Source organism: Actinia tenebrosa, unplaced genomic scaffold (assembly GCF_029948245.1).
Source record: "Actinia tenebrosa isolate PJP-AT-01 unplaced genomic scaffold, QUT_ActTen_1.0 PGA_scaffold0__85_contigs__length_37466705, whole genome shotgun sequence".
Taxonomy (NCBI): domain Eukaryota; kingdom Metazoa; phylum Cnidaria; class Anthozoa; order Actiniaria; family Actiniidae; genus Actinia; species Actinia tenebrosa.
Genome location: NW_028292569.1, coordinates 20752518 through 20768215, shown reverse-complemented (window position 1 = coordinate 20768215; position 15698 = coordinate 20752518). Strand labels below are relative to the sequence as shown.

Here is a 15698-nt window from a genome sequence, read left to right as displayed (position 1 = left end):
TGAAACCTTTACTTTCAACATTTATAATTTTTTCAGCAACACCACTATTAATTGATACCTTTTTATTTTACCTGCACCTGACTGCGAGAGAGCCATCACGCGGAGGGGCGGGCATTGGCGGTTTGGTGGGGGGGAATTGGTTGAGGGACGGAAGAAAAAGTTCTATGTTGTTCTTCTGTCCTTTGATCTGTCCCTGTCCGGCTGAATTCCTGATGCTCTGTTTTCGTGTGGCGGCTCTCTTACAAATATACACTCTCATATTTTTGATTTTGTTTTTAGAACTTTCTATTTACATATTTAGGATAGTCTTTTTTTTTTTTTTTGCTTATTATATAGTCTCATATACACCCGGTTGCGGGAGGGTCGTCGCGTGGGGGAGGGTAGGGGGTGGATGGGGGGTTGGAGGGGGCATTGATGGTTTGGCGGGGAGGGGATTTGATATGTATATATATTTTACTATTATTTATTATTATTATTCTATTTTGTATATATTTTATCGAGGGCCACCTGAAAATTATCATTTATGGTAACGGTGTTACCCTGTCTAATAAAGTTGTTGTTATTATTATTATTATTATTATTATTATTATTATTACTATTTCAATTACCTATATATCCTTCATATATCTCAATAGTCAGCTACCAACTTCCATTCCTTTCCTGTATAACAATGATTTCTCATGGCAGTAGCCACATTTGCTTTTTGAGCGCCTATTTTTTCCCCATGCGTCGACATTAATGTGCAGTCACACCTCTTTCGAAGGCAACTAATGACAATGACCTGTCAGTTGTCATTACGCCTTTATATGCGCAGCATCAAGCTTCTTTTTCTTTACGAGCAGTATTTCTTCATTGTTGTTATCGTTATTATCGTTATTTTTATCTTCTCTGATATCGTTATTTTCAGTTCTTAGCAATTTCGTAGTAGGATCTTTCTTTATGCTTTTCGCGTGTTGTTTTTCTTGGTTTGACTTGTTTCTCTACAAACATATTTAACAGGAAATACATTTATTTTAAGAAATGAATTTGAGAATGTGAATGTGTATGAAAATAAGAATTGGGGTATACAGTTATTTTAAATAAAAGTTGAATACTGCATACTGATATATTGCATTCCAAGACGGAACTGTATTCCATCTGAAACAATATTCTAACTACATTTAGATAGATAATTACTGCATATTTACTTTTTATTTCAAATTAACGAGACCAACAGTGCCATTTAGTCTGGGAATGCACTATTTAGTATGCAGTATTTAGTACTCAACCTTTTTTGAAATTGCTGTATATAAGATGAAGATGAGAATATGGATGAATTCTCAGTCTCAATTAGAAACAGTAAACATCTTACCTTTTTACAGTAACAACCACCAGCAAAAATAAAGGCTATGATTAATGTGACTGACAAGGAAACCAAAATATAATTTATATAGGCTGCCCTGTTTTGAACTGGAGCTGAAATCATAAAATGAATATAGTGGATAAAAGTAATTTCAGTAACTACAAAAAAGCCACTGAAAATAGCAGCAAAAGCTACTAAAACACAAAAAAAGAAAAGACTAAACACAAGGGAAGGAACAACAAACAAGCAGACTAGTAAGAGACAGACTGGCAAAACACTAGAAGACAAGCAGTTCGACTTGCTTTTTAAATACCACTAAATACTGCTAAATTATGCTAATCCTATTGTTTTCTATTGTTTAATTAGCACTATTTACTACTAAGTAGTGTAAAGTGTTGCAAACTTTTATTGTTTGTACCCTAGTGTGTGGCTTCTCTTTGGTGTAAATATTGCTTTAATGTCTGCAACTACTTACGAGTATATGTTGTTCCAAAATGTCCTAAAAATGTAATAAATATTTATTTATTTAATTGCCAAGACAATTTACTATAAATATTAATTACTAAAACCTTAAATATATTTTAGATTATTTGTTATCAAGGGGACTAGTAATAAATAGATAAGTATTTTATAGAAATGGCGAAGAAATCTCAAGAAGCCATTAGGCTTATAGGCTGAGTGGGATTTTTCCATGTTGAAGTGACATTCATACAGACAAAATATTAGCATTGCAAATTTCAGATTCTTTATATCTATACACACTCTATGGTGATTTTTGTAATCCCCCACGCACTAACAACAACACAATTGTAGTTTAGAGACTAGTTTCGTCCGTTCATTAGGACCTTTTCAAAATAACTGAGACTAACTCAATAATTTCAGATTAATTTAGTTTTATCAGATTATGGAGGATAGCTCAGTATAAAAATTGCTGTAAAATAGAAAATTGTTTGAGAAATTGTTTGAATGGCATGGGAATCATGGAATATGAGAACTTATTGCTGAAATTATAACCAAACATGCATAGCAGGAAGAGATATATTTTCAGTTTGGAATGGGGGAGGGGGGTATAAGATATGTTAACAAGCATGGAAGGAAGAAAGTTATTACAATGACATAGAAAAAAACTAGATGAAACACATAACTGAGCATATATTTTTATTTAACAAGTTTCCTGTTCCCAGTACATCAATCATCCTACAGACCAATGTATAGAACAAAAGCAAGCAGGAAGGAAAACAAGATATTTGATTTCTGGTATTTGACATGGAAAGTTAAGAGATGGGAAGGACCCTTAATTTAAATAGTCAGAGTCTCCAAGCAGGCACTGCTGACACTGATATTTAGTGTTTTTCATTTTGAAAGACCTTTACTGAGTTTAGCCACGACTTACCTTCTGTTTCATTAAGCGGCCTCCATCCCTTGGTGGTTAGAAATGGCACTGTTGACGCTAGGTAATTTTGTAAACATAACATATTAGAAATCAATTGGAAGAACCATACTCCCTAAGCAATCTCCATGGGTAGGGTGGACATCAAAACCCTCTTAACTATCATTGGTGTAATAAAATAAAAAAATGTTGACAATGAGTTGTAATACTCTAGTGTCGAATTAATCTTCTGTTGCTCAGAGGGCTATACACTCAACTTTGTGTAGAATAATTATGTTTCACTGAAAGTAAGTGGAGTTTGTAAGGAAGTAATAAATTGTGCGTTCGTAAGGAGTTTGTAAGGATTGTGCTATTTCCCTACTTTACCTCTGGTATTTTTAAATACTTTTACACTAAAATTAACAATAAAAACATCAGACAAAAATATTGGAAACTTTTGAGTGCTAATGAAGGATGAATATTCTGAGATGAAATATTTTGGAATTCTCTTAAAATAACCCCCTTCCCCCTAAACAATGTTGGGGGAGGGGGCAATATTTGATGACGAAAATTGTAATTTTTAATTATATGATAAGAATCCTCAATCCTTTTCGTTCATGTTAGCATATCCTGAGTACACCAAGCGGGAAGTGAAGGCGCATTCAAGAACTAACACCTGGAGCGTACAACTCAGTAACTCCCTTAGGAGTTATGAACTGCTGGTGTCTTTTTGTAATTCCTAACAACAGCCCCCTACCCCCTCCCCATCCCCCCTTTTTTAATCTCTTTAACATAACCCATTATGCAATATTTACAGGCACAGATGTAAGGGGAAAAAACGCACAGATAATATTTACCTTTTTGGCGTTGGAAATCATTTGTTTGTCGTACGTTTAGTGTGACAGTATATGACCTAACCGTATCAACATCAATAGTTATTCTCGCAAGATATTCATTGGTATCATTGAGTTGCAAGTTCTTAATGATAAACCAGGCACGCCCAGCTACTAGATTTCCAACAAAGTCCACCCTCCAAGCATACACCTTGCTAATATTTGGATTGTAGTGTACTTTTCCAGTCAACGTGTTCACGTTGATGAATTGAGGATCTGCCATGCCCTGTTTGCTCAAACCAAAAACAGCAGACTTTATTGACCTGTCGTTGGTCGAGTTCCACATGAGTGTTACATTATCTCCAACGAAACCTTCAACACTAGGTAGCCAAAGTATGTTGTCCACTTGATCTAGTTGGAGTAAATAATACTTACGTCAGTCAGTTAGTCAGTCAGTCAGTCAGTCAGTTAGTCAGTCAGTCAGTCAGTCAGTCAGTCAGTCAGTCAGTCAGTCAGTCAGTCAGTCAGTCAGTCAGTCAGTCAGTCAGTCAGCCAGTTGGCCAGTCAGCAGTCAGTCAGTCAGTCAGTCAGTCAGTCAGTCATTCAGTCAGCCAGTCAGCCAGTCAGCCAGTCAGCCAGTCAGCTAGTCAGCCAGTCAGCCAGTCAGCCATTCAGCCAGTCAGTCAGTTAGTCAGTTAGTCAGTCAGTCAGTCAGTCAGTCAGTCAGTCAGTCAGTCAGTCAGTCAGTCAGTCAGTCAGTTGGATTGCCATTCGTTCGGTTGGATTGTCATTCATTCAGTTGGATTGTCATTCGGTCGGTTAGCGAGTTAAAGTTTTAGTTTTTAGTCTTTACAATCTGAACAAGTCACTGCGTGTTTTGAATATTTTGTTATCTATAACGAAATGCAAAAATAGATCAAGCTGCAGTAGACCGAACAATCACTTGAATCATTCATGCAAGCAAAAATTTATCTGAAGCGCTGAAAACTGTTTAAAACATTCATAAGTATAGAAAGGTATAGAAATGTATGAAATGGACCGAAAACATTTATAACACTTTTCATGATCAAAGACAAGGTTAAGTAAGAAGCAGACGAAATCCAACTCTCTTCCATAATAAATGAGGTCAAAGTAGCTGAAGACAATGATGGCAGTATCACATTAGTCTGGAAGAAAATGTTTGTCTTTATAGATATCGATAAATCATCTGCAATCCAATTTTCTGAATTATTGAAAAGCACCCACAATGAAACGTTAATGCGATATTGAACTGATTTATAATGAACGTCCGTGGGCAGGCAATTAGTACGAATACTCAACAATTTACTTTTACTAGCGGGTGGCTATATTATACCTAATTGTTATCGCATTCATATGATCTACTTTTAGAATTTTGGCTCCAACACATTTACCAACCATCTTCCTACCTGAAATACACATTGTAGTGAAAAATGCTGTATAATAGATGGTAAACCTATACATCTTGTATACGAGTACCATTTCGTTTCAAATGCTTAAAATTTGCTGCAGTTCAAGACATGTTTAGGAGGGTTAAAACAGGAGCCCAACGCGTTACAGCATGTGTAACTCACAAGTCACGCGATACATATTGGGAGTTACGAGTAACGGGCAATCAACTAAAGAGTAAAATATATCTAAAATTTCGATGAAATAATAAATTGACGTATGGGACAATGATAAAGGTTAATTAACCATACCTTGTAATAGCTGATTTTGTTAATAAAATAATATGTAGTGATCTTGATATGGAATTTTGCATTTTGGATCATTCCATGCATTGGTGATCTCACAGCCTCTCACTCTAAATCCATCAAGGCATGAACTTGTGTCGAATGTATTCGTGAATATGCTCCGAATGTGCACTCGATGTTGTGAACTCAAGCACAAGAAATGATTGTAACCGCATGGACGAACGTGTGGATGGACTACGATACTATTACTACAGCTTGTAGCCGAGGACCTAGATTTCATGGTGAACTTTGAATGACGGAATGTAGACCAATGTACGTGAATTGCAATTGATAATTAATAATCATAACTTGCTGCTGCAACGCAAACGCTGGTTTCATAGTGAAATATTCGTGAGTTGACGTGAGTTGATGGAGTGAATATTACTTCTAAAACTGAAGTTCAGAAGCGGACGTTATTATGAAATATAGTTTGCAAAATTAGAAAGGAAAAAAGTGTATTTCAGAATTTCATTTGTGTTTGTAATATATAATTTATAAAAATTTTAATATAACCAAATAATAATACAAAAATTATTCATATTTTGAAATTTAAACTGAATTGAATTACTCTAAAACATGAGCACAGTTTTAACTTTCCCGGTAATTTTCTGGTAGCATAAAAAAATAACTTGGTATTATCTATACTTTAGGCAATTAATATAAAACATAATCGGTTTTAGTTACAGTTACAGTACAGTTACAGTTAGAGTTACAGCTACAGTAGTTACAGCCACAGTAGTTGTAGTAGGAGCAGTTAATTGTAACAGATTCGAAATCAAAGGTGTTTCCATAGTATTCACCCATGAACTGGGATTCAATCAACATTGCAGTAAATAGTTTCGTAAGCTTCCTCAGTATGACATGTACTTGCACAGTGGTTGATATCTGCATACTGAGTCTTGTGATGTATCGGTGGAAGATTATTTTGCACCAAATTTGAAGCATCTTCCTTTACTTTGAGCTCATCAAGTTCGGCATATACTATCTCTCCTGGGCGCTGATTAGAAAAAATGTATAATATGAGTATAAAAGAATATAACAAAACTAAACTTTAAGTAAACAAATTGATCCATGTGAGTGTGGAGGGCGGTGATTGGTGGATTAGGGGTGGTTCAGTGTATAGATACATGTCCTAAGTAGTAGTAAAACTTTATTTAGACACGATAATCTATTCATAACACATGCTCTTCCAGAGAGTCGTGTATATATACAATATTTAAAACTAATTTGATAAAATTACAAAGTTCTAAAACAAAATCAATTTATGATTTAAATAAATTTAACAAATGTAATCTTAATTTATCCTAATGATTAATTGGAACAGTTTTACTTGATAATGAGTTCTTAAAATGCCTACACCACCTAACTCAATTTTTTCAGTATCGATTCCACATAAAGTGAGTATTTGAATGGTAAAAAAATTCCATATGATTCGAGGGATACATCTTGAAGATATCAAAGTTTATATTTCCAATATGCAAAAAAGTGCGATGTCATTCTAGGCAACATTAAATACAAACCTTTTACTGGGGCAGCAAAATATCCTGTCATGATGATATAACACCATTGTCTTACTCATGCTTTATAGAAAACTACTAGCATTTTTTTTTTCTCACAGTAATCAGTGTTGCAATTTAAAAACGATGAGAACCAAACTCAAATTCCTATAGTAATGATGAAAAGGTAAATTATACACTCCTTTCTACCACTTCTTTCTCTTTTACTCCGACGAAGGACTAGCGTCCGAAACGTCAGTAAGTTTTTTCATCTTTTCACGGTGTATAATTTACCTTTTCGTCATTACTGTTTCGTTAGAAACACCGACGCAGCTCACACTAGTTTTTAGCTAGTTATATCTTTTTATTACTATATACTGCGACCATTTTTATTCTATTTCAGATGCCGAACATCATCAAGGAACTCCGCAAGGAAATGGTAAGTTTTTTATTTCCTTTTCCTAACATTAGCTCTAATCTCGCTCTCAAACTCTTTAACCTTACTCTCGCTAAAACACGCTTTGTTAGTCATATCTATTTCATTGGTCGTTGTCTTCATGCTAAAGTCATTCCTGTTGGTTTTCGTGTTAAGTTTCATGCTTCTAATTTTGGTGTCAACTCTACTCAGTATTTTTCCGATGTTTCTTCTGCTTGTTCCACTTTCTCTCGCTCTGTCATGCGTTCCACTATTCGTAGTATGTGCTGTAAACGTGATGCCCTCACTCTTGATACTGCTGCTTGCCTCAGAGACTTGTCTAATGTCTGTCCGGCAGTGTTAGTTTCCTCCATTCGTAATCACATTCTTACTCTTAACCGCCGTTTGTACCAGTCTTTGTTTGTTACTAAGCGTAATAAGTTTGTGTCTCTTGTTGGTTTTGATCCTTTTACACATGTTGAACATAGCAATCACAATGTCTTCAGTCATTCCGTTGTCACCATTCCCGAAGATTTACCTCTTTCTGATTCTGAAATTTCAGTTCTTAGCAAGGGTTTGAACTTCGTTCCTCTTGCTAAGAAATCTGATGAATTTCAGGTCAAGAAAGACTCTGAATCTTTTTTTCGCCGTACTCGCCTTAAAGCTTTTTTCTCCGACTCTTCTAACTCTAACTGTGAACGTGATGTCTTTGAGCGCCTTTGTCCTCGTAAGTCTAACTGGGTCCCTCCCGAGGGACAATTTTCTTCTCTTGATCTTTTTGTCAATAAGTGTCGCCGTGATATTTCTAATGTCAATCTTAACCGTAAACTCAGTTATTCTAATCTTTCTAAGGACGAGTGGTTGGCTTTACGTCAATTACGCAATCGTTCTGACATTGTTATTAAGCCCGCTGACAAAGGCGGTGCAGTAGTTGTCTGGCGTTCTGACCTGTATAAACAGGAGGCTTTACGTCAACTCTCTGATACTAATTTTTATTGTGAAGTGGATAAGGATCTTACCCCTGACAATCAAAAATTAGTTAAAGACACTGTTAACTCTTTCATTTCTGATGGCTCTTTACCCTCCACTGCTAAAAACCTTTTTGTTATTACTCCTCGTACTTCTCACGTCTATTTTCTTCCTAAGATTCACAAAGCTAACAACCCTGGCCGTCCTATTGTTTCTGCTTGTAGTTGTCCTACCGAACTCATCTCTAGCTATCTAGATTCTCTCATGCTGCCTATTGTTCAGTCTTTACCTACTTATATTAAGGATACTAATCACGCTCTTAGTATTTTTAATGATTTTCGCTTTCCTGATAACTCTTCTAAGCTTTTGTTTACTATGGATGTCAAATCTTTGTATACTGTTATTCCTAATGATGAGGGCCTTCGTGCTCTTCAGCATTTTTTCGATCTTCGTCCTGTCCTCGAGCCCAGCACTCCCACTTTGTTACGCTTAGCTGAACTTGTTCTTACTCTTAATTGTTTTTCTTTCGGTGATCGGTATTATCGGCAGATAAACGGTGTTGCTATGGGTACTAAGATGGGCCCTAGTTATGCCAATTTGTTTGTTGGTTATATCGAAAACCTTGTTTTTCAACAATATACTGGACCTAAACCTGAGTTTTTGGACGGTATATTGATGATTGTATTGTTGCTACTTCTTGTTCGCGTAATGACTTAGATTCTTTCATCTCTTTTGTTAACTCTTTTCACCCTGCCTTAGACTTTACGTGGGAGGTTAGTGAAACATCAGTCACTTTCCTTGACATCTTGCTTAGTGTTAATGACGACCGTCTTAGCACTAGTGTCCATTACAAACCTACTGACTCTCATTCTTATTTACTCTACTCGTCTTCTCATCCTAAGCACACTCTTAACGCTATTCCGTTCTCGCAATTTCTTCGTCTTCGTCGTTTGTGTAGTGATGATCTTGATTTTTCTGTTAAATGTTCTGAGATGCGTTCCTTCTTCCTTAAGCGTAATTATCCTGCTCATGTTATTGATCGCGCCATTCGTAAAGTTTCTACTATTGATCGTACCACCGCTCTCACTCCTCACACTCGTCCCTCTAATGACCGCATTCCTTTCACTCTTACGTATCATCCTATTAACATTTCCATTAAACCCATTGTTAACCGCAACTTTTCTCTGCTTGACTCTGATACTCGCACTTCTGCTATTTTCAACAACCGCCCTCTCTTTTCCTATAAACGTGATCGTAATCTCCGTTCTTTCTTGGTCAAGGGAGTTCTTCCCTCTAACAAAGAACCTGGTACTTTTCGCTGTTCTCGTAAACGTTGTTATACTTGTCCTCACATAGTCTCTCACACTTCTGTTGTCGGTCCTAAATCAACTGTTAAAATCACTGACCATTTTGTTTGTACCACTTCTAATGTTGTATATTGTATTAAATGTACCCGCTGTAATCTTTTGTATGTGGGCGAGACTGGCCGCCGTCTTGGTGATCGCATTTGCAATCATCTTTATGATATTCGCAATAACGATCCCACCAAACCAGTTTCCCGCCATTTTAATCTAGCTAACCATTCTCTTTCTGACTTCATTGTTTTCGGTCTTTCTTTGCTTAACGGCAACAATGATTGTCGCAAGACCAAAGAAATGCGGCTTATTCACCTATTGGGCACTCTTAGTCCCAACGGGATTAATGAACGCTTTATTTTCAACTAACCTTTTCTTTTGTCTTTTGATTGTTTGTTTTTGTTTCATTGCCTACCTTGTTCTCATTGGTTTCTTTTGTCTTATTCTATCATATACACTCCTTTCTACCACTTCTTTCTCTTTTACTCCGACGAAGGACTAGCGTCCGAAACGTCAGTAAGTTTTTTCATCTTTTCACGGTGTATAATTTACCTTTTCATCATTACTGTTTCATTAGAAACACCGACGCAGCTCACACTAGTTTTTAGCTAGTTATATCTTCAAATTCCTATAATGAAATCACACTCATTAACATATTAGAAGTATAAACCTTGATTATATCTTCAAGATGCATCACTCAAATCATATGAAAATCTTTACCATTCAACTATCCACTTCATGTAGAATCAATACTGAAAATATTAAGTGAGGTGGTATAGGCACTTTAAACAATTGCAAGCTTGATCTATCTCTAATATGTATTGGTAGATTATTCCAGAGAACAGCCCCTCTATAACTGTAACTACTTTTTCCAGCGTCATTATTTGGCCTTGGTACAAGAATATTGTACTGAATTCCTTAGATTATGAGAATGAATGGAAGTTATGTTTTCAAACATTTTAGTCAAGTAATTTGGTGTCCCTCAATTAATTGTTTTGTACATTAAGACTGCTAGTTGATTCAATTTTCTTGTTTCAAGATTGTCTCAGTTTAATTCTTGCAGTATAACTTACCCTTTTCTTGCTTTTATCAACCTGTGCATAAACGAGCATAGCTTGTGGTTGCTGGTTGTCTTTCTTCTTCGATACGTCACTCTCTGCGTTAATTGACATATCTGGTTTGCATGCGTCAGTTGGTTTGGACGAGGATACATCATCGTGAAAACGTTTTTTGAGCTTAATTCTGATTAGATAAAAAAACACAATATATGGCTTTGTAATTTTTTTTCTCCAAACGATGGCTAAGTTTGTCTTAAAATTGTTGTTCATTACCCTAAACTCTTTATGAAATTAGTGTCCAGTCTTCAAATCTTACTATTATCTTACTTTTTGTATTCTTTCTATTTTGTACTCCGTAAATCATTGTAAAATATAATTATCATTGTGATCTCCCTAGATGAGCCGTTATGGCTCTTGGAGCTAACAATGAGAAAATATATGCTTAAATTTAAAAAATACAAAAAATATAAATAAATATATAAATAAAAGTCTTCATATCCATGGCAATTCGTTAGAGAACACTAACCTTACTTTTCGTTGCTCCTCACCTGAAAAAAAGACAAGTAAGATAATTTCTAACTGATTTTAATATATAAATATATAATGCTACAATACATACAATACGCACGAAATAATTTAGTCGTATCTGACAAAGGGAACGAAGAATGGGTGGTCATTCTAATTGTAAAACCTACCTTTTTTTACCCATATTTTCTTTATAAGCACTAACAGTACAGCCGTAGATATGAGTCCAATCCAAATAATCACACCAATGACCCCGGCATATATACTGGCTACTGGAACTCTAACTATATCATCCGTTTCTTTATTCAAGATCATTTCTTTTACAGCTGAAACGCAAAATTTAAACATTGGACGTCGAATATAAATACAAAGAGTGCACGATTGCTTGGCTCGCAGTCAAGAAAAACATGATTTTTGACACGATCACCAAATATAAATATGGCGACCAAATTGAATGTCTATTATTCTGGACTTACTAGTCTTTCTTACATGTAAAACCCTTTTAGATTTCCAAGTGAACATGAGACTAGTCATTCCATAAAAAAAGTATTCAAATGAACTGGTCTCCATATTTCGATTTGCCATGTATCGAAATAGTATATATATGTTATTTACCGGCAAGGAGGTCCGGATAGGGAAAAACTGTGCCGAAAACGGACCGAAGCTGTAGGCCGATGTCCGTTATGAAGACCGAGGGCACAGTTTTTCCCTATCCGGACCCGACTATAGGACGGTAAATGACTTATTTATTTTTTCCCGTATTATTATTATTATTTTTTTTTTTTACTGGGTTTTTGTAATCGTTTTGTTTCGTTGTTTAGCGGGCAAAGCATACCGGACCGCGAGCGCGGGCAGATACTGACAAAATGCCGCCAGCTCAAACAGCAATAAGAACGCACAATTCTTTAGGATACCGGACTAGAAAAAAATAAAATTTAAAAAAAAAAAAAAACTTTTTGAAGGAAGTGTTGTTCGAGGTGAACACCAAGTGCAAGAATCAAAGAGTTGAGTGCCGATTATAATTAGTGATAACATCATGCTTATTTGTAGGGGCGCCGTATCTCTTGAATTTGTGGCAAAACCAATTCGTGGCAAAACCCGATCGTTTAAATTTATCCAACGACAACAACGATAATAACCCGAATCGTATTTTAAGAATGGTTCCAATGCGCGTACGATTTTATCTCAAATTTCTCACCTTCTTTTGTTTAATCAAGAGCAAAAGAAGGTTTACTAACAAAAGAAAGAGAGAAATTTGACATAAAATCGCATGCGTACTGAAACGATGCTTAAACTACGTTTTGGCTTATGTCAACTGTGACTAATAATGGCCGCGATGTCGCAATGCCAGTGATTTCGATATATCTGATATTTATAAGTTATGTTTTTTACTTTCATTTATATGAATGTACCTTTCCTCTTTGGTTCTTTAGTTGTAAACTCGGTGCGCACTGCCTTCCCATACCCAACTGCATTTCGTGCATACACCTTCACATCATATGTTGTATTCTCATTAAGATCCTTGGTTACGCAATACGTAGTTTCGGTGATAACCTCCCTCGGTGGAATTGTGTTGATTTGGACTTTATACTCTATGACAGGCTAGCTCCCTCCATCATCAACGGGACTGTGCCACTTGATCACTGCAGAAGTTGCTTTGGATGTTTGAAACGAAGACATTCGCTGGTTCTACAGGGTCTATTGAAGAAAAAAGTAGCGATGATAAACGAAGATGAATAATAGCAGGAAAGAGTAGTTATGATAATAGGTTGATGGTAGTGTCAGCCAGTGATCGGAGGGCCCTTCTTTCATTCAGTCGACTGAATATGAGGTTTTTGTCACTACCCTTTTTTTCTGAAGGATAGTTACATCTCAGTAATTTTGATACAATATATGCAAAGTCATCAAAGAAAATGAAATTATTTACATTTTACTGAGATTTGGTCCTCGTTGTAGACTGGATCCTCGTTTGGATTATTCGTAGCCTGACACTCATACGTCCCACGTTGGTGTATCGTGATGTTGTTGAATCTGAGAATTGCTTCACCAACTCCTTCACTGATTAATTTTGGGGTTCTTTGTAATTCGTACCCACGTAAGTTGGGCATAGGATCTGCAGCTGCTGAACATCGGATGCACAGACTTGATCCCTCATTGATAGGCGTAGATAAATTGACAGTAGTAGTAAAGCGAGGGACGTTCTGGATCCAACAAATTAATTAATCATTAGTTGGGAGCTATTAAAAAAGTATTAGTTTGGTATTAACGGTGTTCAAGTGAATATTATAATCATAAAACATTCAAGTACACGTTTTAAGTAATATGCTATTGGTATGGAATGCCGTCAGTTATAGTTATACCGATAGTAGGTCTTAATGGTGTCACCTATTTGGTTTAGCGTTTAAAGTTTTGGTGCAAACCAAAGAATGTGTACCTTACCTGTAACAACAAGTTGTACTTTACTTCTTATTGGTGATCCTGCTAATAGAAGGCATACTACATCATATCCCATTATCAGCTTTGGTGACATTAGAGATCACAGAGTAGCTGTGGACTCTTTACCTGGGACTCGACCACGCAGTCTTGTCGGGCAGCTTTTGAGAGAATAACGAACGTACTTTCATTGTAACCACTCCTCGACGCCGATACATATTCTAAATCCACTTGTATATACAGAGACCCCAATCTGGCGAATATGGGTCAAATAGTGCAGTTCTATTTCTGACATGTAATCCCACACAAGTCTCGCTGTACCTCCACTGGACACGTAGAGCACACTTGGAGGTTCTCGAGTGAACCGTTGAAATACCTATTTGAATATCATGTATTCATATCATCCGCATGAAACAAATAAAATTAGCCAAATTAAACAGAAACGACCTTATGCGTAGGATTACCTTTGAAAGAGTTACCAATGAAATCAGCAATGCAATAGTTTCGATGTAAATATACTCATACTTTATTTCTAATAGTACTGCAAAGTTATGGTTCTTCATAAGAAGCCGTTAGTAATTATAAGGACGTTTTCATAGAGAGTGTTCATTTGCTTTTTTTTTTATATTTTTCTAGTCAACACCAGAAAGTAAAAACCAAAATGGAAGTGTCAAAATAAAAAATCCAATGGTAGAAAGTAAGAAGAAAAGCCCAAATCCTTATGCACTTTCGAATCTTCTAACCGAGTTGTTCCCGGAATAATCAGAAAACAGCTGAAACAAAATTATTTGTCATTTATATTATAGATTGGATATTGATACATATTCTGAAGTCGATGTCGACGTATTCAGAAAATCTATTTTATTCTATTGTATATTATATGTATGTTTATGGATAACTTAGATCAACTGCTTGCTGCGTAGCTCTTTCAGCTGCAATTGCATATGAAATATTTCACGCGCGTGATTAGTTGGCTACCGTTTTGTATATATCAAAGGTGGGGGGGGGGGGGGGGGGGGGGGGGGGGGGGGGGGGGGGGGGGGGGGGGGGGGGGGGGGGGGGGGGGGGGGGGGGGGGGGGGGGGGGGGGGGGGGGGGGGGGGGGGGGGGGGGTGGGGGGGGGCGGGGGGGGGGGGGGGGGGGGGGGGGGGGGGGGGGGGGGGGGGGGGGGGGGTGGGGGGGGGGAAAGGGACAGCTCACGCAAATATCTTATAAAAGCTATATTACAAAAACCTATTGTTATGTCTCTGTACTGTGAAAAAGCAAGAGAAACGCTTAGCACGCCTCGGGTTCTTAAGCTTGTTTCTCTTGCTCAGCTTTAGCTTCCAGCTTATTCTATCTCCGTAATAGATAGTGCGTGCGTTTTATGTTTCCTTAGTATATTCCCGTATTCAATGGCTGTTTCCACAGTGTTACATGAATATTATCAGTTCCCTTGAAACAAAAGAAATACTCATTATTCTATATAAGAAGTTAAGAAAAGGTTGAAATAAAAAGAAGAAGAAGAAAATTAAAAATAAATAAACAATAAATGAGTGTATATGGTAGGGTGGGGGGGGGGGGTGGGGGGGGGGGGTGAGGGGCTAATTTAGTTTCTTCAGTCAATCAACAGGAAAAAAATATTTAAAAAAACATAGTTTTTTCTGTGAAGGGGGGGGGGGATCAGTTTCCTTTTGCACCCTACTGGATCGCCCTTGTGACGTTCATATTCACACAACCAAAATCCCTTTCGGGTAGCTTTTTTTGTTGACAAAATTTCATACGGTGTTGGTATCCTCAAAGGATTTTTACATTCTTAATATGAAAAGAGCTTTTTTAAAAAAATTTTGATAGCTTAGGTATGGAAACTCCAGAGGGTCTATTGCAAATCCACCAAGTTGATGTATAGGTCTATATCAAGTGAGATGCTATAATTTTTTTTTTTTTGTAAGCTATAGGCTTCAAAAGAACCGTACATCGCAAATATGCTATAAAATCGTTTTTGTTTAATTCTCTATTTAACTTGGGAACCCTATCACGTATAGTAAAGCACTCGGCATTCATGGAAAAAGAAGGTTTGGTTATTTTATGGCATGAGTATTAGTTTAAACTGAATGTAGAGTAGGGATTAGGGGCAAAAAATTTGGAAAGCCGGAGCGGGTAACCAGGGAGGG

The 15698-nt window shown here is 36.7% G+C and overlaps 1 protein-coding gene across 2 annotated transcripts; it reads right to left on the bottom strand.

Moving 5' to 3' along the window:
• Positions 1-382: 382 nt before the first annotated feature.
• LOC116289508 (uncharacterized) lies at positions 383-12754 on the bottom strand. 2 transcript variants are annotated; one of them, XM_089035855.1, is made up of 7 exons: positions 12526-12753; positions 11284-11439; positions 3569-3955; positions 2736-2792; positions 1818-1841; positions 1352-1455; positions 384-980 (listed from the first exon to the last, which is right to left on the bottom strand). In XM_089035855.1, the coding sequence occupies exons 2-7, from the start codon at positions 11426-11428 to the stop codon at positions 795-797; spliced, it is 903 nt and encodes a 300-aa protein (XP_088891981.1). In that variant the 5' UTR covers positions 11429-11439; positions 12526-12753; the 3' UTR covers positions 384-794. The 2 variants fall into 2 exon arrangements, with proteins under 2 accessions (XP_088891983.1, XP_088891981.1); XM_089035857.1 differs by lacking the exon at positions 1818-1841 and having other exon boundaries at positions 383-980; positions 12526-12754.
• Positions 12755-15698: the final 2944 nt, after the last annotated feature.